This window comes from Lycium barbarum, chromosome 7, assembly GCF_019175385.1.
Source record: "Lycium barbarum isolate Lr01 chromosome 7, ASM1917538v2, whole genome shotgun sequence".
Lineage (NCBI taxonomy): Eukaryota > Viridiplantae > Streptophyta > Magnoliopsida > Solanales > Solanaceae > Lycium > Lycium barbarum.
Genome location: NC_083343.1, coordinates 119,584,793 through 119,607,928, shown reverse-complemented (window position 1 = coordinate 119,607,928; position 23,136 = coordinate 119,584,793). Strand labels below are relative to the sequence as shown.

Below are 23,136 nucleotides of genomic sequence, written 5' to 3'. Positions count from 1 at the left end.
TATTAACCGTTTTATGGTATGTCGATAATTGAAGCAAAACATCATCGTATTCATCTAAACATTAGAAACTAAAAAAGTTTTGCAAGAATTGAAGATCGGTAAATAAAACACATGAGATTTTGATTATAAAATTCTTTTCATACGGGATTAACAAAATTATAATAAAGAAGATCGATAAATAAAATACACGTAGATTTTGTAAGATTATTTCCTTTGTTTAAATTATACTAATTGAACATAGAAGGTCATTTAAGTTATACTAAATTTTAGAATATTTTTTTCTAAATCCCACAAAGAAAGTAACTTAAATTCAATATCCCAGCCTCTCTTTCTCAAGTCAGTGGCCTGGATGGTCACTCAACTTATGATAATTTATCATTATAGTCACTCAACTTTGCCTAGTTAGCTTCAATGGTCATTTTTGTTGGAAATACAATTTTCATACCTATTTAATAACGTGACAGCTGTAAATTTTTAGAAAAATAATTAAAAAATTAAAATCAATATTTAAATTTATTTAGGATCCAACCCACCCTAAACCGGACCCAATTCTTGATCCGGCCAGCTTAATATGTTGATTATTTAAGAGATGCCTTTAAATTTAAATTCATTTGACTTAAAGAATTCGATAGTTAATGTTTAATTAAGTTATACTACCAAATTTTTTATTTTTTTCTTCTTTTTTGCTAATCCCCTAAAAAACAGTAACTTAAAATCAATACCCCACCCCTCTCTACCCTAAATCCCTTATAAAAGGTTACCTCTTTCTTCAACTAACTCTTAACAGTCCTATCACCAAAGAGACTCCTATATCTTATGCTTCATTTTCTCCTCACTTATTTCCATTTTATCTACTATAAATATCCATCCTTTGATAAATTACAAAGAATCTCCTTTACCCCATAAAAATTACATTCATTCTCTTTATTGCATAAGTCTTTTTTAAACTAAAGATTTACATACATTAAATGCATTTGTGTATATAAATATACAATCTTTAAGGCATTTCAATGGCACCAAATATGGATTTTTCAATTGCTAGTCTTCTTTGTGAAGAAGATAACAATAGCATTTTTGACAATGCGAACAATGATGTAGGCAAATGTTTTCTTAGGAATCATCAAAACTGTCAACAAAAACAGAAGTTTTATAGGGAAGAGAGTTTTATTGTTTTGCCATTACAGAGTGATGAGCGTGTTGCTTTGATGATTACGAAAGAATGTGAACATATGCCTTGTGGTGATTATTTTGAAAAGTTGAGAAATGGGATTTTGGATTTTGGTGCAAGAAATGAGGTTCTTGATTGGATTTGCAAGGTTGGTTAGTGATTTGTTAGAATTTTTTTTATGGTGTTTTTGGTTATAGTTTAGGTCCTTGAAGTGATTAATGGAAATTTTCTTGATTGGTGCTTATTAATCACTTAATTTAGTAGATCTTCAAGTTTAGGTGAGTTGTGAATAGTTAGGGGCGGAGCCAGAATTTTCACGATAAAAAAAGTTCACTAAATAGTCATATATAGCTAATAGATTTTTTTGATAATTTATCGCTAATCCAACCTAAATAGGATTAGCGATGATATAATTCTTGTCTTTTACTTTATACTGGAAATCCTTTCACAATAATTTTACAAGAAACTGACATGTGTTTGGTAGGATCTTTTTGTTTTTGTTTTACAAGATAAATTTGATACCTTAAATGTGTTTTTCTATGACTTCATGTTTTTTCCTGCTTTCAATTCTTAGCTGCATTTGACTGAGTTTTACATTTATTCTTGTCTTGTTCTGCTTGGCTGGTAAAACATAGAGTTTGAAATTATAATTTGTAATTAATGTTTGATTAAGTATTGATCAATGTTAATGGTGGCTTGATTATTGTAATGCAGGTTCATTCACATTTCAATTTTGGGCCTCTGTGTTTATATCTGTCTGTGAACTACCTTGATAGGTTTCTTTCTGCCTATGAGTTACCTGTAAGTTATATATCATTAAAATTTTACCATCTTAGTTTCATTTGATCACCTTGTTAATGGCATCTGCTTGTTTTACAGAAGAGAAAAGTATGGATGATAGTGTTATTGGCTGTAGCCTGTTTGTCTCTTGCAGCCAAAATGGAAGAGACTGAAGTTCCTCTATCTCTAGATTTACAGGTGAACATTTACATTAAAGTTTGAATACCTTGCATGCATATATCTTACTCGTCTCCGTTTCAATTTATTTTCTTACTTTGACTGAGCACGATGTTTAAGAAATGTAAGGAAGATATTTGATTCTTATAGTCTTAAATTAAAGATGTGTGTAATGTATCAAATTGGCCTTAAATTTTATGATCTTAAATAGGCAGAATATATCGATAGCCACTTAAACTTGCTAGTAAATTCAATTTATACACTCTTACAACGGCATGTTCTGATTGAACACCTAAACATATGATAAAGTGTTCCTATTAAACACTTTCGAGTAACAACAACATATCCAGTGTACTCCCACAAGTGGGGTCTGGGGAGGGTGGTGTGTACGCAAACCTAAGTTACTCGGACTCTTCAGAAATTTCGAGTGGTGCATGTCAGAACCTACAAAAGTTTGGAGGATCCGACACGGTGCAGCAGCATATTTGGAGAGTCCGAGCAACTTAGACGCGGACCTTACCCCTACCTTGAGAAGGTAGAGAGATTGTTTCCGATAGACAATCGACTCTAGTAAAGCATATCAAAGCAGGTTTAAAAGGAAATACAATAGTGAAGAAGCAATTTCGAAAATAATGGAGAAAAGCCATTTCGAGTAAAAATTTTGACAAGGGTTTTGCGCGTGTTCTCAAACACCAATTACATAGATAAGTTAACCATTTAAAATATGTCATCTCCTTTAATTATACGCATTAACCTCAAATCCTCAATAAGTCGTAAAACCTCATGCATGTTCCAATTGACGTTGATGTGTATAATTAAATATGAGGCATATTTAATGTGATCTACTTATTATGTAATGGATGCTTGTGAACATGCACAAAAACTTTTTCAAAATATGAGTTGGAATTGTTTAATAAGAACAATTTATCATGTATTCAGGTGCTCAATTTGAACCGTTCATAGACCAAGTGTTCAAATGAAAATTACTAGCAAAGTTAAAGGATGTCTTATTCAGCCTCTTAAGTACGTCATGTGAGATGGATTTAAAGAGTTACTAAACGTTTTTCTTTTTTTAAACAAACTAAACGGGAAAGTAGTACAGAAAGATTGAAATAGAGGGAGTACTATTTCTGGTAGTCACCTAATAATTGTTGTGAATTTGTTGTGATTATTGACAGATAGAGGGAGCAAAAATTTTATTTGAAGCAAGAACCATACACAGAATGGAGCTTCTTATATTGAGATCATTGAAATGGAGAATGCATGCAGTTACCCCATTCTCATTCATTGATTATTTCCTTAAGAAGATAAATGGTGATCAAATTGCTTCAACATCTTCAATCACTAAAGCAGTAAATCTCATACTTAGAACATTAAAGGGTAAATGGTTCATCTTACTTGAGATTATTCTATCTATGCTTGTATTTTGCAGAATTTGACTATTGAAAATGAAAAGATGTACTTAAACTTTAGGTGGGTGAAAATTGAATGCAGGAATTCACTTCTTGGAATTCAAGCCTTCTGAGATTGCAGCAGCTGTGGCAATCTCTGTTGTGGTGAAAACTGAGACAGTTGGCAATGAGAAAGCAATATTTGCTCTACTTCAGCAAGTGCAAGAGGTAAATATGTTGGCTCAAAAGAGCTATAGCAAAAAAAAGAAGGCATTTTAACATAAATAGCTGTCTAAATTCACTGTTTACTTTTCCAAGCAGATATACATAGATCGTACAGGGTTATACTCATTATACATGAATTATACATCCCGCTTGCTATTTTTAGTTTAAGTGATTGAGTGTGCGCATATTTATGTTAATTCTTCAAAACAAAACAAAAAATATTGCACTTTTCATCGTTATTACTTTTCAATCCGATCTCTTTTATCTTGATTAACTTCACATTTAATCACGACGGTAAAGTTTTTTCCTTATCCTTTGTGACTATTTTGCAGGATAGAGTAAAGAAGTGTGTTGAATTGATTCAAGAATCAGCTTTGCTAAGTGATGTTGTTAAAGGACCAGTTGCCTCAACTTCTTTGATTCCTAAAAGTCCAATAGGTGTGTTGGATGCTGCATGCTTAAGTTACAAAAGTGACGATTCATTAGTTGGTTCATGTGCAAATTCCACACATGATACCCAAGTTTCTAAAAGGAGAAAGATGAATAGAGACTCTATGGAGTGGACACATAGAGATGGATTAAGGAGTGAAAGCCTTTTATCCCTTTCAAATCCAGACAAGTTTGATTTTCTTGAATGAGAGTCCATCCCAAACAGAACTTCGAAAGGGCAAAAGTTGAAAGATGTTCGCTTTTTGTGCCAATTTATTTTATAGCGGTGGTGTCCAGAACAACTTGTGTGCACCTTAGGTCAAGAACTCCATGCAAGGATGCAGAGCGTTTATACACTAGACTTCTTCATAGCTAGAGAAAACAATAGGCAGATTTAGGAAAAAATGTAATTGAAAGAATGGACTCAAATTTCATCTTGCTTTTAAGTTTTAGAAAAGATAAAGTTTGTTCTTAAGGCTATATAAAACATTGACGGTCAAATCGGAAGGAAAACTTTGAGTTGTGTGATTCATTATCATCACTTACTGCTTTGTGTACATAACTTTTTGGCTTATGCAGATATATTTAGTAGGCATTTGGTCATAGATTTTTTATATTTTTCACTTTGGATGTGTTTGGTACGAAGGGAAATGTTGTTCATGATGTTTTTCTAGCAAAATGTTCTCTTGAAAAGTAAGTGCCTTCTTACTTATTTTCTAGTATTTGATAAGTAAACAAAAAAATTATTAATTAAAAGCATTTATATATAATTTAGCAAAACACTATAGGTGTGAGATATGGTGAAGTGGGGTTCGGGGGTGGCGGGATGATCATGTGGTGAGGGTTGGGCCATTGGGGGCATTGGGAGGTGAGGAGACAATGAGTTTGGGATACACTTATGGAGTTATTTTTCCTCATTTTGAAGAAATTTGTTTTCTTAGAGAAAATATTTTGATCAATCAAACATGGAAACATTGGAACATACCGAACACACCATTTATTTGGAATTTATGAAGTTGGAGTTGAAAATGAAATTGTGTTTAGTTACACTTTTTGCAAAAGAGAGAAGAGAGCACTTTATTGACTTTATAAAGATAGAGTTGAAAAACATGTTTGGAGCACTTTTCCAAATTTAAAATCCAACTTCAAGTTGAATTTACAAATTTTATAACCAAATATTAATTTTAAAATAAAGTAAAGGAATATTCCGAAAAAGAAAAAAATTGAATAATTCTCATGGTCGAACAACTCCTCAATTCAACAGTTTAGTCTAATTTCTCAAGTATTAAATGAAGAGTACTAAACTAGCCCCCCTGTCATGTACATTCTCTGAATGACATGTGATGACTGATGAGTTCTTGTTTTGACTGATTGTCTGGTTGGACTTCAGAGTTTTCATATGCCTAATAAAGAACTTGGTGAAGGTGAGGGTTACTTCTAGTCTTAGGAAAAATTCTTCCCCTAATTACAGGTTTCGGATTTGAGCGAAAAAAACTACTCCATATTAGATAATTTTTCAATTGAAAGTGCTTTACTTCCTTAGTGAGCCTATTGTGCATATCCAAATTAGTCGGACATCAAGACCAATGCATTTTGGATACCCGGTATTTAATCTAAAATGATATTTGCTTAATAATTCTTGAGAAATATATTAACTGAACAGCTTACCCTACTTTCTTAGTTTAACTTGAAAGAGCACTTATGGGCTAAATAATAGTATAAAGTGTAGCAAATACTGCTAGATTCTCAGAATACTGTTTGGTGTTATTGTAAAAGATTCTCAACTTTAATTCCATGTTGGCATATGGAATCATTTTCATAAATATTTCTCATGCACTAACAACAAGAAAAGGCCCTATTTTAAAGTTATTTGCACAGGATATGAACTTTGCAGGGGCTAATAATCTGTGTCAACTATCAATATTTAATGATATTATTTTCTTTAAATAACCAAAAAAAAAAATAGAATATTTATAATTATTGGGTGAAGTTCAGTTGGTATACCCTGAACATTCATAACATTAAAATGTAGCAATCAGAGAACAGGTATGGCCAGTACTGATATTAAAGCTACCTAAATTTGCAATAGATGAAGCAGAGGACAATATTCTTGAAACTATAAAAATACATGACCCCTTTAAGTTCAGAATGGTCAGTCTTAACAAGTATTTAATTTACTATCATCATCATCTCTCTTGGCGGCTATTTGGAACTATGCTCAACTAGCAATTTGTAGCTAGCTCTTTCTATATTTACACACATTTCTTCCATTTATTGAAAGATATAAAAAACGAAATTGAATTGATTTTTTTTTCTTCATTTTGTTCTTTTTTCTGGATTGTGTTAACTGTCGAGGCAATTGATATGAAAGTAGCATGGTATGTTGGCAAAGGAGGAAACTTGTTTGAGTTCGAAGGAGTAAATGCCATGTGCATTCTATTACTCTCTATGTCCCAATGTGTTGCAGTGATTTGTTCATTTATTTACTTCCTTAAATACTAATTTCGATTGCCCAAAATTACGTGCATGTTATTGGTTTGCATGATATATGCGCTTTTGAACTCAATATGACATAGGCCCAGAATCAAATTCGTGAAATCTGTAAGGTCAAAGCAGCCAACGAGCTATCATTAACTCGCTTGTGATGCCTAATTAAACTCGTTAAACTATTATTAGCTATCACTATTAAGGATATATACTCGGAACTCGGAAGTACATCATTAAAATGCACAAATATATTTGAAGGAAATAAGAAGGAAAAATAGCACTACCTGCATTATTCCATTTTACTTGTCATGTGTTTTTTTGCACGTCTCTTAAGAAAACATTATCTAAAAGGGTAATTTGACTAGATTATTCTTATTTTGTTCTTTCATCTAACTTTTATTTGAATTTTTTTTTACATACCCCTTAAGAAAATACTATCTAAAAGGGTAATTGACTGAATTATCCTTATTTGTTCTTTGATCTCATGCTCTCTTTTTCACCGCATTAATCTCTCTCCATTGAGTAAGGGTAAAGGTAGAAACTAATAGTTAATTATGTCTGATTTTTTAAAATAACAAACTATTTTTAGTGAGGACGACAAGTAAAATGAATTAGAGGGATTAGTTATTAGAGAGAGAGAGAGAGAGAGAGAAGTTGAGTATAAAAAACTAGAAGTGTTAGCATCATGTTCTGGATCGATAGTGAAAGTTCAAGAGAGTTAAATCATGTCACGGAAATTGAGTGCCTTGAGACTTTAAATAAACCAAGTAGGCAAGCCATGTTTTGAATGTTCCATTCTGGGTTCCAATAAATACACTTACTAGACCATCATGACATCATAAGATATCTCGCACGAATGAATCAGTTGAGACATTTCTCTATGAATTATTTCAGACAAAATGGGTAAAGATTCTTGTTGATTCGGTCCACTAATTTCACAATTCCTACCGTGATTGTTGCCAACGAAAATTTTTCATTCCAAAAATATGAATATGAATATGAATAAGGATTCCGATAAAATTAGAACAATACAAACATGAACATGAAGGACCATCAACATGAAACGTGGCTTTGACCCTCATGGTCAAGGAGATGGGTGATTCCATTAGCACTAGTCATTTTGCCCTATTCTTTTTCTATGTTAAACATATAGGCAACTAGGTACACTATAGTACAATAGAAATAGAATATTGTTCGTCTTAACACCATAACTAGTTCGAGGTCAAATATTGTCTATTCTCTTTGTTTCAGTTTTTAATAACTACCTATTACAGCACCAAAAAAGAAGAAACTATTTTGGGTGCTAAAGATAATTATATTACTACTACTAACTATTACATAAATTAGAAGTACTTGGGTAACATGTACCTGTTGACACCCAATTTTGCCCCAATTTATTTCTTTGGGCTTTTAAATTTATTAACGAGCTAAATACTTTGTTTTCACTACTATTTTTTATTACTATTAACATCGTTACTTTCATTACTTTATCACAAATTTTAAATGGTTCGTCATTGTTTCATTTTAGGATTTGTACTCGTTAAATTAATTTTTACTTTATACACACTAATTACTATTTGTCTTCACATGATATATTTGTACTAGTTATTAAGTTAAAAGCCCAAGAATAATTAAATAAAGGAAGAAGGATCAACAATTTTCAGCCAAATTATTAGCCCACACTTTAATTAATAGATCAGCCCACATCTCTTAATAATTCGGAGCAGCCCATCACCGTTTCACTACCCAACAGACCAGCCCAATACCCACCATTATCCCACTTACCCGATCCAGCCCACTCCTAAAACTACCCGACCGGCCTAATCATTTTGTATCAGTTGAAACAAAAATCCTAAAACCCTTCACGCCGCTCCCTCTTTCTCTTCTTTCTCCTCTCTCTCTTCAACCAGCCGCACACCCTCTTCCTCTCTCCTCCATTTACGGCGAAAATCAAACTCCCTTTCACCCTCACAGATTTTGTTACCCCCATTTCGTGCAATACCTACATCTCTCTCCCTTCCATATTGAGAAAATGACAAGCTCCATCGACCGTGGACAGAAGATTGCCCCTTCAATTCAGGGTAAATTTCCCACTTTTTCACCTTTTCCCTCCTCTTCTCTTTGTCATGAGATTCGGTCAACAAATGCATAGCACAAGAAGCCAAGAAAACTTTCAGAAATCTGAGCATTCACGGGTTTTAAATGGATTTTGTCCATTTCTCTGGATTCTGATCGAATAAGTTAAGATGTAGACCAAAAAATCCGAACGTTGAACAGAAAAGCCCCGCCCAAATTTTCAAACTCGTGACACCCTTTTGACATTTTTCGATTTTGAAATTTGAATACCAAACCCTAGCTTTGGTCTCCTATAAATACATCGCTAAGTCCGTAGCAAAAAAAAAAAAGGAATTTTTGGTGAGACACGAGCATTTTCTCTCACAAAAGTCTAGAGTTTTTTTTTCTTTTCTTTTTTTTTAAAAAAATCTGGTCTTGAACATTTTAAATCAGAAAACATTTTTGTGAAATCGTAGATTTTGACGAAAGGTTAAGGTTTCACAACTCGATTAACTTTCGTCGCTGTTCGACAAAAGAACTTTAACTACGACAAAACATTTTAATTTTCGAGTCGAGTTTCGAATCGATTCATAACGGGGAGTAGATTCGAGACCCCGACGACCTCAGTTCACTGTACCCAAAACAGGTCAGCAATACCCAATCTCTTTCCTTCTAATTTCAGTCTTCAATTCTTTAACTATTCTGTGATTATTGTGCTTAGCGGTTGATTAGTGTTGATTAATGAGTGATTGATATGTTTATGGCTTATTCGGCTAATGTAGACGTAGGTTAGTTGCAATCATATAATGTTGGTCCTGTTTCAGCTAAATAAAAGTCTCGCGCAATGATCGGGACAGGTGTTGATTCAATTTAGCATAGTTCCTTTAGATTTTAATTAATAAAGGTCATTCACGGATTATCTGCTTCAGGTTTAAGTGTATGTATTTTAGATGGTTAGATAGCCTTATGAACTGATTAATCTCTTCCTTTCAAAACCTGCTCAAATGACATGTTTCCTTCTTATCTGTTGGCCTGTTGAAGCCTTTGATTATCATTGTCCTCTAATGTCCATGGTTCGATTAATCATTAAATGTACTGCATTCAAGCACGTTATGTTTAGGGTAAATGTATTAGAAGACATATGATTAAGAAATCTACATGCCTTGCCCAGATTTCATCGTGTTAGTGTAATCTTGTCATGAGTTTTGTTTAAGTTTAAAATCCAGCCTACTTTGAGGGATCTAGTCATGATTTGAAACTTGAAACATGTTAGATTTAGTGGTGTGCTTTCTGCCTAAATAATCTGCAAATAAATGATATACTTGAATATGCTAAAGGCTAGCTGAACTCTTATGTGTGTTTTTATGAAGTCATCTGTGCCAAGAGAGGTTTTAATTTGATAGCTGCTCATACTCTGCTGTCCCTGGCAGATTCTGTTTAAATTGGGGTTGAGTTCCTATAGTTATGGTTTGATTTCTTTGTGTCTAGAAAGTATGATGGATATCTGTTCCCCTGTTAAAAAATATGTCTAATTAAATCTATATTACGTGGGATGTTAGCTATAAATATGCATCAAGTATAACTATGACATTTTCGTGATGATTTCAAGATGTGTGGCGAAGTGAAAACATTTCAGTTGTCCTTGGCTCATTAGATAAGTCACTGATCGTGTTTAGAAATCAAGGAAATTGATACTCAAATTGTTTCTTTTTTGATCGCTGGGTCTGCCAGGTCCAAGACATGGGTCTCATTCGATAGTTAGTCATTAAGGGATCATACTTAATTCGTTTTCCTTACCTGGAGTACTTAGGAATCTGTTATAAAAGACGACATCATTTATTAAAAATTAAAAGCAATTTCCAAAGGGCGTGGAGTATGTGACCATTCATTGTCATGTTTGGGTGGAAAATCAAACTGATTGTGCTCGTCCTAATCATCTATATCTGGACAGTGTCTTCTTTGGGTTTACATGTGGCTATGAATTGAATGATCATGTTACTTTGCTTTGTTTACTAGCTTTTTGGTATTATAAAAAGATTCATATCACTGTCCTAACTTTTCGTTACTTTTATTTGTTTACATGAACACTGGAGCCCAAGAGTTCCCTTGGGACTCGACACCATCGCAAGACCCGAATGTGCATCTACTCGCATCTCTCACTCCCTCAAAGCTCCTCTGAACGAAAGTCGAAAAGGAGCGAGTCGAAATGACAAGCATCTTATTATACTCTTCCTTTAGTTACTCATTCCGTATGTCATCCCTGATAGTTTTCTTTTGTGCTTTGCCATAAATAGCTGTGTGTTTGTTTTTTGTTGATTTTGTTTGGAGTTTGAAGTGTCCCAAATTAATCGATATTTGGTCTTGTCCTTTAGAGAAGCATAATTGGAATTAGACCCCCCTTTTAATCAAGACGCAGGTCTCGTTTTTTCTATATATCGACGGCAGTAACCCAGACATTCAGAATTAATTAGCCAACTAGAAGTTTTAGGAGTTAAAACATGTTTTAAAATCAGTTGAGCTTTACATTTGGAATTTTTACTTATCCAAGATTGTTTTCCATGGGTTGAAGTGTACTAGGGTACTAACTTTTTCTATATCTTCAAAATAAGCTAACTGGTCTTCTCCCCTTTCTTTTTCCTTCTGAAATATATATATTTGTTTTTTGTTGACTTTGTTTGGAGTTTGAAGTGTCCCAAATTAATCGATATTTGGTCTTGTCCTTTAGAGAAGCATAATTGGAATTAGACCCCCCTTTTAATCAAGACGCAGGTCTCGTTTTTTCTATATATCAACGGCAGTAACCCAGACATTCAGAATTAATTAGCCAACTAGAAGTTTTAGGAGTTAAAACATGTTTTAAAATCAGTTGAGCTTTACATTTGGAATATTTACTTATCCAAGATTGTTTTCCATGGGTTGAAGTGTACTAGGGTACTAACTTTTTCTATATCTTCAAAATAAGCTAACTGGTCTTCTCCCCTTTCTTTTTCCTTCTGAAATATATATATTTTCCCTAAAATCTAATTTTTTCCGCAACTATTGCACTTTTGATTAGCGTGTTTTATCATCCATGTATGTAGTACTTAAAACTCTTAATTTTAGTTTCAGTTAACTACTTTACTCCTAGTACTTGGATTTTTAAAAATGCTTATATTTTTACATCTTACACCAACACATAGCCTAATTAATTTTGGGTTCTTAAAAATCATACGAGCTTATTTTCTTAGATGTGTTGATTCTTTCCCCAGGCATGAGTCAACACATTTCTTTGTCACTTTAAAACAATTCTTATCTTTCTTTGGATTAGAACGTCGTGCAAAGTCTGGTTTTCTGCAAAGGAACGTTTTCTTTAAACTTTTACTCACTATTTCAAGTTATTTTGAAAGTCATATATTATCTGATGTTTGACTTACTCTTTCAAAACGTGATTTCATTTTGGCATACAAGGGTTTTCAATGATTTCCCAAGCCTAATTAATTCATATGAGTCCGATTGGTTAACCTTTTAACGGATCTTAAAGGATGTCTAATACCCTTCCTTTAAGTTAGTTGAACCCTTACCTAGAATTTTGGTTTCGTAGATTTAAAACGGGGTTAACTTTAGAAAATGACTTTAATTAACCTTAGGTGCCCTAATTCACCATAAATAATTAGGTGACGACTCTTAACTTTAAATAACCCCGGAATTACCGGAATGTTATAAATTATTTTGACTTAGGTTAAAATAGGGTATAACAACACCCATAAGTTTTCGTAACATAACAAGAAAGGAGGATAGTGGTTCTCTATTCAAATATACTTGTTATTTTGGTTAGTTATTAAAACTTGCTGATTCATATTTTACATGATCCTTGTAGTCAATTTTAATATCTTCCCAACAATAAAGTTAGACAAAGTAAATATCAACCAAAGCATGATTCTTTCAAGTTTCCCTTATTTCCATTAATATTGTTTAGTCTGACATTTATGAATAGTGAATATGTATTAATTAAACTATCGGTTTCAAAAGCTTTAGGTCTAACCAATTCCTATTTCAATCACAATGCATAGTTTGGGATTGATGCATTCATAACAAATCGTATCAGTGATCTTTCAATAAAAGAGGTAATGAATCATGTATAATAAAGCCTTTTTTTTCTAATCGACTCCTATTTCAGTCCCCAGGCGTGATGACATGCATGTTGTCACATAACAAATTTTAATAAGAGGTCTTTCATTTGACTCTCTATCTCTCTCAGAATTGTACTAATTCAATATTTATGAAATTTGGGCATCAAAAGTACAATGTTATTCTTTTTCTGGTTGATATATATGGAGTTAAATTGACTCTGAAAAACCTCAGGAGTTCCATTGGTTATTGGTACCTGGAGTTGGCCCCCAAAAAAAAAAACAATTAACGAGGATATATATTGTAATAATTAAGATGAAGAAAAGAAGCATAATCAAACACCCAAGCAAATTAGCATAGTTGATATATTGGGGGAAATTTGCACGATTGCCCTTCATTGGGGTGGTCTTTAAGTTTTACCCCTCAAATTGGTGGTCTTTAATTTTTACCCTTCGCCTAAAATATCCCGATGTTCTGGGTTCGAATCCCGGCTTAGTCATACAAATAAAATAAAAAAAATCGCAAGACAAGGCTTTGCAAAAAGTCTACCTTATGCGGTAGACTTTACCTTAAGGCATAACTAAAAGTCTGTCGGAGACTGCAGACTTTGCCTTATAAGGAAAACTTTTAGTTATGCCGTGAGGCAAAGTCTGCCACATAAGGTAGACTTTTTGCAAAGCCTTGCTTTACAAAATTTATTTATTTTTTGACTGAGTGAGGATTCGAACCCAGAACCTCGGGGTATTTTTGACCATCTTTTTAAGCGAAGGATAAAAATTAAAGACCACCAATTTGAGGGACAAAAATTTAAGTCCACCCCAAAAGAAGAACAACCCGCGAAAATGATATATTGGCCATAGGGTAAGGGAAATGAATGATGAAATTTGTCATGGCCCATCTAAAATTTGAGTCCGTGTGATTGCACAAGGTTTATAGGCTCAAGAAGCATATTGATAGTAATCGTTCTACAGGCCAGGCCATACGACAAAGTTTTCAATAGTCAAGTGACTATTTGAGCAAAGAGAATATGATTTTTTTTTTTTTTTTGCGCGGAGTGCCCTTCTTTTGGGCTGGTCTTTATATTTTGCCCTTCATTTATGCCTTTTTTAATTTTTGCCCCTGCCGCTTGTTTAATGAATGTTTTTTGACGAAATTACCCTTACCCTATTAAAACCCTTTCTATTTCGTCATTTGCCCTTTTCTTTTCTTTTTTTGCTTCTTCGTTCCTCATCTGTTTTGTGTCTGTCTTATCTGTTCTAAAATTTAGGTACGAATTTGGATATTTTGCTCGTTTCAATATTTGTTTTTATGTTAAATTGTTGTTTGTTGAATTGATATCTTTGTCTTCGTCGTTTTTTATATTTAATTGATCCTTTTTTATTTAAAATTATAGTGTTTTTGTTACAGTGTCTGTATGATTTTTTGAACTTTAGTTTCGTTCCCCATGTATATATTCTGATTTTTTGAATGTCGTATTATGAATGTCGTAATATGTTTTAGTTGATTTTGATAGGCGTTTTGGTTTTCTCTTTGTTGAATCTTTGAAGTTTTGTCTGTGAACAGCTGTTTTATGTTGTTGCTGTTGTTTTTGTTTAATAATCTGGGTTTTGTGAAGAATGTGTTTGTTTGAGGCAACATATGCCGGGTCCGGCAGAGTTGTTACTTTTTGAAACTGAAGTTATGCGGAATCCGGCATAAAGTTATGCCTGTTCCGGCATAACTTCATGAATTAAGTTAATTTATGGGTGTCTTGGTTTTTTGGTGTTGTCTTGTTAATAATTTTGGTTTTTATGCAATCTTTATGTGTTTTGGTGTTGTTTTGTTAATAGTGTTGGCATTTTATGCAATCTTATGTGTTTTGGTTCTTTCTTCTATTATGCAGGTATTTGTGTACCAGTCTAGGGGATGATTTTTTATTATGGTATATGTTAATTATTTTCATTCTCATTTTTGGTTTATTCTTATGTAAATTTACTCTTGGTTTCTGTTGACATTAATTTTTCTTTTGTAGGAGGAACATCCCTTGGTTAAGTTTGAACACTGGGTTGAAGGAGATGGCATGTGGAGTGGTGATTTTCATTTTCGGAGTTTGATTTTGTCCTTTTTGAGTGTCTCTCAATTGGAGTTGTTGAAAAAGGGTGTGTTTGGACAGTTTATGGATTTGGTTGATGTCCGCCTGAGTGATAGTATTTTCCATTGCTTGATCTTATCGCAACTTGCATCTAGTAATGATAGTGCGTTAAAGTTTAAGATTTTTGATCGCGCGTGTGTATTTGATTCCGAGTCTTTCCGTCTTATTACTGGGTGGGATTCTTGTGTTGGCGATTTTAGTGTTGTGTCTAGCAGACCAAATAGATTGTTGAGACTTTATTTTCCAAATCAGGATAGAATAAGGTTGTGTGATCTCAAGAGTTTCTTACAGATCAAGTCAAGTAATCGTACTGGTGGTTTTTGGGAAAGATCTAGTGATCCTGTTAGACTTGCTGAGGTCTATATATTGGAGAGGGTTTTGTTGGGTTGTAACGAGAAATGTGTTGTTAAAGGTCATCTAATGAAGATAATTGATGATGACAGTCTTCGGGTGTCTTATCCTTGGGGTTCTCTTAGTTTTAATTGGTTGGTATGGTCGATTCGTGGTTGTGTGAAGACTTTCAAGAGCATGCCATCTACACGTTTTATGATTAGTGGTTTCCCTTACGCTTTAAATGTGTGGCTGTTGGAGGTTTTCCCTATCTTTCGAGGGTTTTTAAGTTTTCATGGTCTGAAGTCTCCTCGTATGTTATCTTGGGGTCCTTCAAAGCAAGTTGATTATAAAGTTATTACTGATAATTTCTTCCATGCTGAAAAAGTATGTGTTCCCCTTTTGTTGATGCTTCTTTTTCTTGGTTCTTTTTCCCTCTTGTTATTTTTTGTGTTTTTGTCTAAATTGATGTGTTTATATTGTGTTATAGAGATTCAAGAAATTTATTGTCCATGCTGTTGTTGTTGGTACGGAACAAGAGATGCTGGATTATTCAGTTGCACTTAAATTTCCTGATGATTCAGGCCCTTGTTCTTCCCGTGCGGTTTTGCCATCTGAAGTTACTTCTCAGATAGTTGATGTAAGTTGTACTTTGCTTTTTGTGTTTTTGCTTGTTTAACTGAATTCTGAGTTAGAGGCCTTGTGGTATAGTATTTTAGTAGGAGACATTTTTGTAGTCTTTTCTGTTTTGGTTATGGAAATTAAAGTTTATGCCCCTTGAGGCATACTTTTTGGTTTTGCAAACGTAGAATCTACCCCTTCCGGCATACATTTCTCCTTTCATATTTTCAGTTCTGCCCCTACCGGCATACTGTTCTCATTTTGAGACTAATGTTAGTAGGAAACACATTTTGCAATCTTCTCTGTTTTGGTTTTGGAAATGAAAGTTTATGCCTCTTGAGACATATTTTTTTGGTTTTGCAAACTTAAAATCTGCCCCTTCCGACATACAGTTCTCCTTTCATATTTGAATTCTGCCCTTACCGGCAAACTGTTTTCATTTTCAGACTTCAGTTCTGCCGGTTCCGGCATACTTGTTCAACATTAATTTAGTGACATCAAAAGTAATGTGTTGTTTTATTGATCTGTTATACAGGGTGTTTTATCTAGTGTGAAGAAGCAACTTGATGATGAACGATCTACAATTGTCAATCAAGTAAAGGTATGGCCTTTTATTTTTTTATTTTTGAGTTTGTTAATATGATATGTATACTTTGCATGCTGCATTCTTTGTTTTTGTTTATTCTCATTTTCTTTTCTTCTTTGTTTAAATTTTTTTTTTTTCATTTTTTTGTAGTCTTTGGATAGCCGTTTCGAAGAATTGGATAAAAATTTTGTTGGCGCGATTAATGCTATGGATAGCTTAGTTCGTGTACATGATGAAACAAAGTCAGGTGTAGCAGCTTCTGAAAGTGCTAAAAGAACTTGTTTAGAAAGTAGACTTGACAGTTTGGAAATTAAATTTGATTATGTGATGCATTGTGTTGAAAGTTTAGTTCGACTGCATAGCGAAAACAAACCTTGTAAAGCTTGTGCATCTGGTAAAAGACAACCTGATTTGGGTTATTCAGTGAATGATGAGGTGAAGTTAGATGCACATCTTGGAAAAGATTTGCAGGAACGTATGGAGAATATGCTTTGTAAAGCAAGGTCTACAAAAAATGAGACGTCTCCCATGCTCGATATGCTCTGTCATGCTGTTGTTTCTTCATCAAGTCAACTGTCTGACAAAACTCAAACTCTTTCTCAGTTTGAAAAGGAATATGTGAAAGAAAATGAAGACCTCGCAAAAAAAAAAAAGCACTTAAAGAAATTGCTGCAATTAATGATGCTTTTCAACGCGGAGATTATTTGTTTTCTTCTAATGAAGCATCACAAAATGTAAATGAAGTAGCAGCTGCTGTTGAAGATAGTAGAAAACGTCCGAGATGCGAAGATGGAAACAAAGAAGATGATGGTAGTAGAAAACGTCCGAGATGTAAAGATGGAAACAAAGAAGATGATGGTTATCCTAATTGGTATTTGCTTACACCAAGCAGTACTCCAGTTGAGAAACGGTTGAGTTCTGCTGCTGAAGATATATACTGTACTGCAGAAGAGTTAGGAAAGTGAATTGATTTTTTTTTTGTTATTTACGGAAAGTGTTATGTTATTGTGTTTCTCCCTTTTTCGAATGATGTATATGTAAATTGGTCTTTCATTTCTGTACATGTAATGAAGTTTCACTTTTTCAAACTGTGTTCTGTAGTCTGCCTTAACCGGCATACTTTGCCATTATCTCAATAGATGTTCTGCTCCTTCCGGCATACTTCTAAGATGGAAGTAACTGTTTTTCCTAAAAATAAAAAAGATAATTAAAAAGTGACTCTTGTTCCAAAACATCTCGAATAAGTGCGACATTTACTTCCAATTAATGTATTAATTATTTTGTTTTAAAAAAAATGGAAAGAAAAACTGAAAAATTCTTCGTATTTTTGTCAATAGTTGCGACAGTTACTCCAATTTAAATTTGAGTAACTTTTTTTGCTTTAAAAAAAATTCAATAATTTTAATCTTGCCGCCTTCGGCATAAGTTTACCTCTTGGGAACAGAAATTATGCCCCTTCCGGCATACTTCTAAATTCGTAGTAACAGTTTTTTTTTCGCTAGAAATAAAAAAACGATAATGAAAAAGTGACTCTTATTCCCAATATCTCTAATAGGTATTGCTACATTTACTTCCAATTGAAAATGTATTAATTATTTAAAAAAAAAAAAAAACTGAAAAACTCTTTGTATTTTTGTGAATAATTGCAACAGTTACCTCAATTCAAATTTCACTAACTGTTTTGGTTTTTTTTTTTTTTTTGAAAAAACTGCAAAACTCGTTGTATCCTCATTTAATTGAAATCCAATCGTTTCAATAGTTATTCCAATTTAAAATGCACTAATTTGAACTTCTATATATAGTCACACAATTATGCCTACAACGACAAACTTTTATTCCTAACACACTTACATTATGCCGCTTTCGGCATAAGTTTTGTCACGTGGTTAGCACGTGTGCAGTTTTAAAAGTTTTTTTTTGTTCAATATATATTTGCCCGCTCTTCCTGTAATTTACTTTTTATTTTCGTTTGTTCACTTTAAAGTTGAAGAAGGCAGTTGCTTTGTCATTGATTTCTCTTAGTGGGGTTTCAATTTCATCTGTAAGTTATTAGTTACTATTTTATTACTTGTTGATAAGTTATTTCCTTCAATTGTTTGTGTCTGTATTTTATTTGAATAGGGTTTTCTGTTTTTTTTCCTTTTTATGTTTTTGGTAATGCATTTTGGTAATGTATTTTTGTTGGTAATGTTTTTATGTGTTTTTTTTTCCTGATTGAATTTTATGTTTTGCTCATGTCAGTGTGCTAAATCATGAGACGACAATTTGGACAAGTTGCTGACTATTATATTCCTCCGGAAGAGTGAACGGACACACGCATCAGTGCTATATGGCGAGGGGATGAAAAGTTTGTTAAATTTGTTGAGAAATTTCTTACAAAAGAACAGTTGGTAATTTTGAAGAATCGTCCCTTTGAGAAATTTATGGAATTACATAATATAAAAATGCCGGGTATCTTGGTGAATTTTATGTTGTTGTCGGAAGTTCAGTGTTCTGAAACCAATGAAATGCATTTTAATATACAAGATAAACTTGTGACATTTACAGAGCAATCATTTAAGAGAGTCACTGGGTTATCAATTACTGAACCTCCTAGATCTTTCTATGCTAAATATAACAAAACCAATGGCAGTCGTCTTTTGAGAAGATATTTTGGTGTTGAAGATGGTAAAAGGAATTTGAAAATGAGGTATTTGAAGAATGTGATGAGTGCTGAAAATGTAGATTTTGAAGATGACCTTGATGCGGTGATGCTAGCAGAGGTAACGGTAGAATTGATAAAAAGGTGTTGTGGCAGCATATTGTATACATAGAGGACAGTGAATTGTTTGAGCAGTTTAATTGGGGGTCTTTGTATTTTGCCAAACTCCTGATGTGTTTCAAATCAATATATAAGCAAGGGATAAACAGACATACCATTGATTATGGTGTTGTTGGTTTTGTTTTTGGCTTTAGTGTTTGGGTTTGGTCTAGGTTCAATGACTATCACAAACAATATGTTGATATTATTGGCAATTGTCGTGAACCTCTGATGTTGTCGTATGTCAGCAAGAAATCTCCACATTTCAATGATGTGAAGAAATTGCTTGTATCCGAAGAGTACACGAGTGGAAAGGTAATGGTGTTTATTGCCCTTTACTTTTCGTTTAACTTTTAATGTGGTTTTTCTTTTTCTGTTTCGATGTCATTATTTATTATTATTGTTGTATGGATTTTATTTCAATAGCGAGGTAAAGGGGTGGTTGATAATTCTCCGGACAATTCAAGTGCTGATGAAAGTGAATCTGAAGATGCCAATATTGCTGGCAAATCCAGTGAAAGCTCTTCTCTAGAGCGTCGCATTGAGGTATTTCTCACGGGTCCTCTCTATTTTTCCTGTAAAAGTTTTGTTCCTTTTTTTTTCTCTTGAGTTTAACACTTTGTTGTATTTGTTTATTTTCACAGTTCCTGGAAAATGTTTGTGATGTTAAATTGGATAGGATTTTGAATAATCAACAGAAGGAGAAGGCCCGGATGGATCAGCTGATTTCTGCTTTGCAAAAAGCAGGGTTAAATTTTGAATCCCAAACTGCTTCTCATGCTGAAAATGTTCGTCGACATGTTGATTCTCCTCGTCATGTTGATTCTCCTCGTCATGTTGAAAAGGGTAGGCGCAAGAGCACAAGATCTGTTCGTAAAAGTGCTGCTGCTAAAAGGAAAACTAAACAAGCCATGCCTCGTAAAAATGTTGAGCAATCTTCCGTTGGGCAACGAAGAAGATCGGTGCAGTCTGATGTTGGGGAAGATGTTGCTGATCTTGAACAGGCATTTTGGGAATCTGAAACTGCCACCGGAGACGAGGGGGGCAATGGTGTTGATTTGTCTAATGTTGAGGCTGAAAGTAATCAAGAAATTCAGATGGAAGATGTGCAAGCCGGTTCTAGTGAAAGAACCGTTGATGAGACAGAGTTGGGAGGCAAAATCCAGTTTTACAAGAGAAGAAAATTACGCAAAACATTACAAGATGCAAATGCTTCTCTAAATGTGGCATTTGAAGATGTTTTTGGAGAAGGCCAAGCAAATGTGACATGTCCCATGGAGACAGATGTTGAACAAGTTGAATCTCTAAATGCAACTGAAAATGTTGAGGCTGAATTGCCTTCGGTAATTTTACATTTATACTTTGTTGTTTTCTAAATCTAAGTTGCCTGGCACACTTTTCTGGTAGTTGACACTTTGTGTGCTCTTTTTGTTTCCCCATATGCAAATGATAGTTTTACCCGTCCTGACGTAATCCCCTTTTTTATTGCAACTCATGTTCTGCCTACTCTGGCATACTACCTTTTTCACAAAGTTATATTTCTGCCTACACTGGCATACTTTCACATTTTATATGCAAACTCATGTTCTGCCTCCTCCGGCATACTCATCTCTTTTGGAAAGTTATTTTCTGCCCACTCCGGCATACTTTTACTTTTTGAAACTTAAATCTTGCCCCTTCCGGCATACTTTTCCCTTTTTCAAGCATAAGGTTTGCCCCTTCCGGCATATCTTTTCAAAACTTGTTCATAAATTTTCCTTTTGTGGACCTAACTTCTACTTGTTTCAACATAATTTTCAATCTTTTACCACTTTCAGAATTTGTTAATTTTTTATTTTAATATTTTTGTTTCGATGATGGATGTTGTGTTTCTTAATTTGTTACTTTATGTAGGTTGTTATGGAGGAACAATTTGCCAGTGAACATTTTGGTGACGCCAATCGTGAAGAATCCAAGGTATCTACACCGAAAGAACATATGCTTGAAAATCTTGAGCCAATTCAAGATGAAGATGTGGTGGTTTCTGATCATCTCAAACGAGATTTATCTCCTGCCAGAGATGATAGGATAGAAGAGGGTGATACGTCGGTGTCGCCTCATCATGATGAATCCATTGTGTCTCAAGCTGAAGGAAATGCAACTGGAAATGTTGAGGCTGAATTGCCTTTGGTAAATTTACATTCTATACTTTGTTGTTTTTAACACTTTGTTTGCTCTTCTATTTTGCTTATGCAAATGATAGTGTTGCCCCTCCTGGCATAATCAACCCTTTTATTGCAAACTCATTTTCTGTCTACTCCGTCATACTACCTTTTTTCGCAAAGTTATATTTCTGTCTACACTGGCATACTTTTAGTTTTTGAACTTAGCTCTTGCCCCTTCCGACATACTTTCACATTTTATATGCAAACTCATGTTCTGCCTTCTCCGACATACTCATCTCTTTTGGAAAGTTATTTTCTGCCGACTCCGGCATACTTTTACTTTTTGAAACTTAAATCTTGCCCCTTCCGACATACTTTTTTCTTTTTCAAGCATAAGGTTTGCCCCTTCCGGCATATGTTTCTTAATTTGTTACTTTATGTAGGTTGTTGAGGAGGAACAATTGGGCGGTGAACAGTTTGGTGACGCCAATTGCGAAGAATCCATTGTATCTCCACCAAAAGGAGATATGGCTCAAAATCATGAGCAAACAACACTTGAAAATATTGAGCATATAAGACGTGAAACACCTGAAGCTCAAGTTTCTAACGAGGGTGATGAACACGATGTTGTTCCTCATATTGGGGTTATGCCCGAGCCTATTAATGCAGTTGAGCCATTGAGGAGCGAACCAGCCAATGCAGACCTGCCCGAGCCTATTAATGCGGTTGAGCCATTGAGGAGCGAACCAGCCAGTGCAGACCCGGTTCAAGTCAGTACTCCAAGGGAGTCCGCTGTTGTTGATGGAAAGGGTGAGAACTCTCAAGGAATGGAGGACAATTTTCGATATGTGTCCTTTGAAGATATTGTAAATGTCGCTTCTTCTGCTGTCAAAGAGAGTACTGTTAGTCAAACCCCTCCTATTGCTGAAGAAGAACCTGTTGTTGAAGTGGCGGAAGTGCTATCTTCCTTGAAGACAAGGCGCCAGAGACAAAGGAAAGTAGTGAGTGATACCCCGGCACCCGGATGGATGCTATATTCTAGACGAAACGATCTTCCTTTTGGGTCACGGAAGGACGAAAGTGACTGAGATGAACAGTACAGAAGGATGTGCCCATTCCATTACTTCAAAAGCAAACTTTCCGTGACCTTTTGGAAAAAATTTATCAATCCTCAAAATCTTCCACCAAGTAGATTTCGACCTACTGGATAAGTTTTTAGTTATTGTGTGCTTTCTTAAAAAATTATTTTCTGCCTACTCCGGCATACTTTTACTTTTTGAAACCTAAATCTTGCCCCTTCCGGCATACTTTTTCCTTTTTCAAGCATAAGGTTTTCCCCTTCCGGCAAACCTTATTCATAAAATTTCCTTTCTTTGAACCAAACTTCTGTTTGTATTTTTCTAATTTTTGTTCCCTTTTCTTTAATCAGGGAAGAAGATGAGGTAATGTATCCTGGAAGTTGAACCAACTGAGTGAAGTTTATAAGTTGGGTGATGTTGAGCCAAAATATAGGATGTTTTTTTTGGAGTTGTACCATGATGTCTATGCGCTTAATGATGAGGTTCGTGATTGTCTTTTACTTTTTCTTTTCTTATTTTTCTATTAGTTATTGCTTCTTGCTTTTTTTTTTTCTTTATTGCTGAATTGCTATTTTTTTTCCTTAACACAGCATATTGATGTGATGTTATATTATTTGTGGAAGAAA

At 34.2% G+C, this 23,136-nt stretch overlaps 2 protein-coding genes across 2 annotated transcripts; both read left to right on the top strand.

The window, feature by feature from the left end:
• Positions 1 to 826: 826 nt before the first annotated feature.
• On the top strand, positions 827 to 4,745 carry LOC132602511 (cyclin-D3-1-like). The gene is made up of 6 exons (XM_060315344.1): positions 827 to 1,316; positions 1,883 to 1,969; positions 2,048 to 2,146; positions 3,304 to 3,505; positions 3,620 to 3,744; positions 4,074 to 4,745. Exons 1-6 carry the CDS (start codon positions 1,011 to 1,013, stop codon positions 4,377 to 4,379), a joined length of 1,125 nt encoding a protein of 374 aa, XP_060171327.1. The 5' UTR covers positions 827 to 1,010; the 3' UTR covers positions 4,380 to 4,745.
• An 8,670-nt stretch (positions 4,746 to 13,415) lies between these two features.
• On the top strand, positions 13,416 to 17,646 carry LOC132602510 (uncharacterized). Its single transcript, XM_060315343.1, has 5 exons — positions 13,416 to 14,740; positions 14,831 to 15,667; positions 15,771 to 15,920; positions 16,437 to 16,502; positions 16,638 to 17,646. Exons 1-5 carry the CDS (start codon positions 14,738 to 14,740, stop codon positions 17,223 to 17,225), a joined length of 1,644 nt encoding a protein of 547 aa, XP_060171326.1. The 5' UTR covers positions 13,416 to 14,737; the 3' UTR covers positions 17,226 to 17,646.
• The last annotated feature ends 5,490 nt before the right edge of the window (positions 17,647 to 23,136 follow it).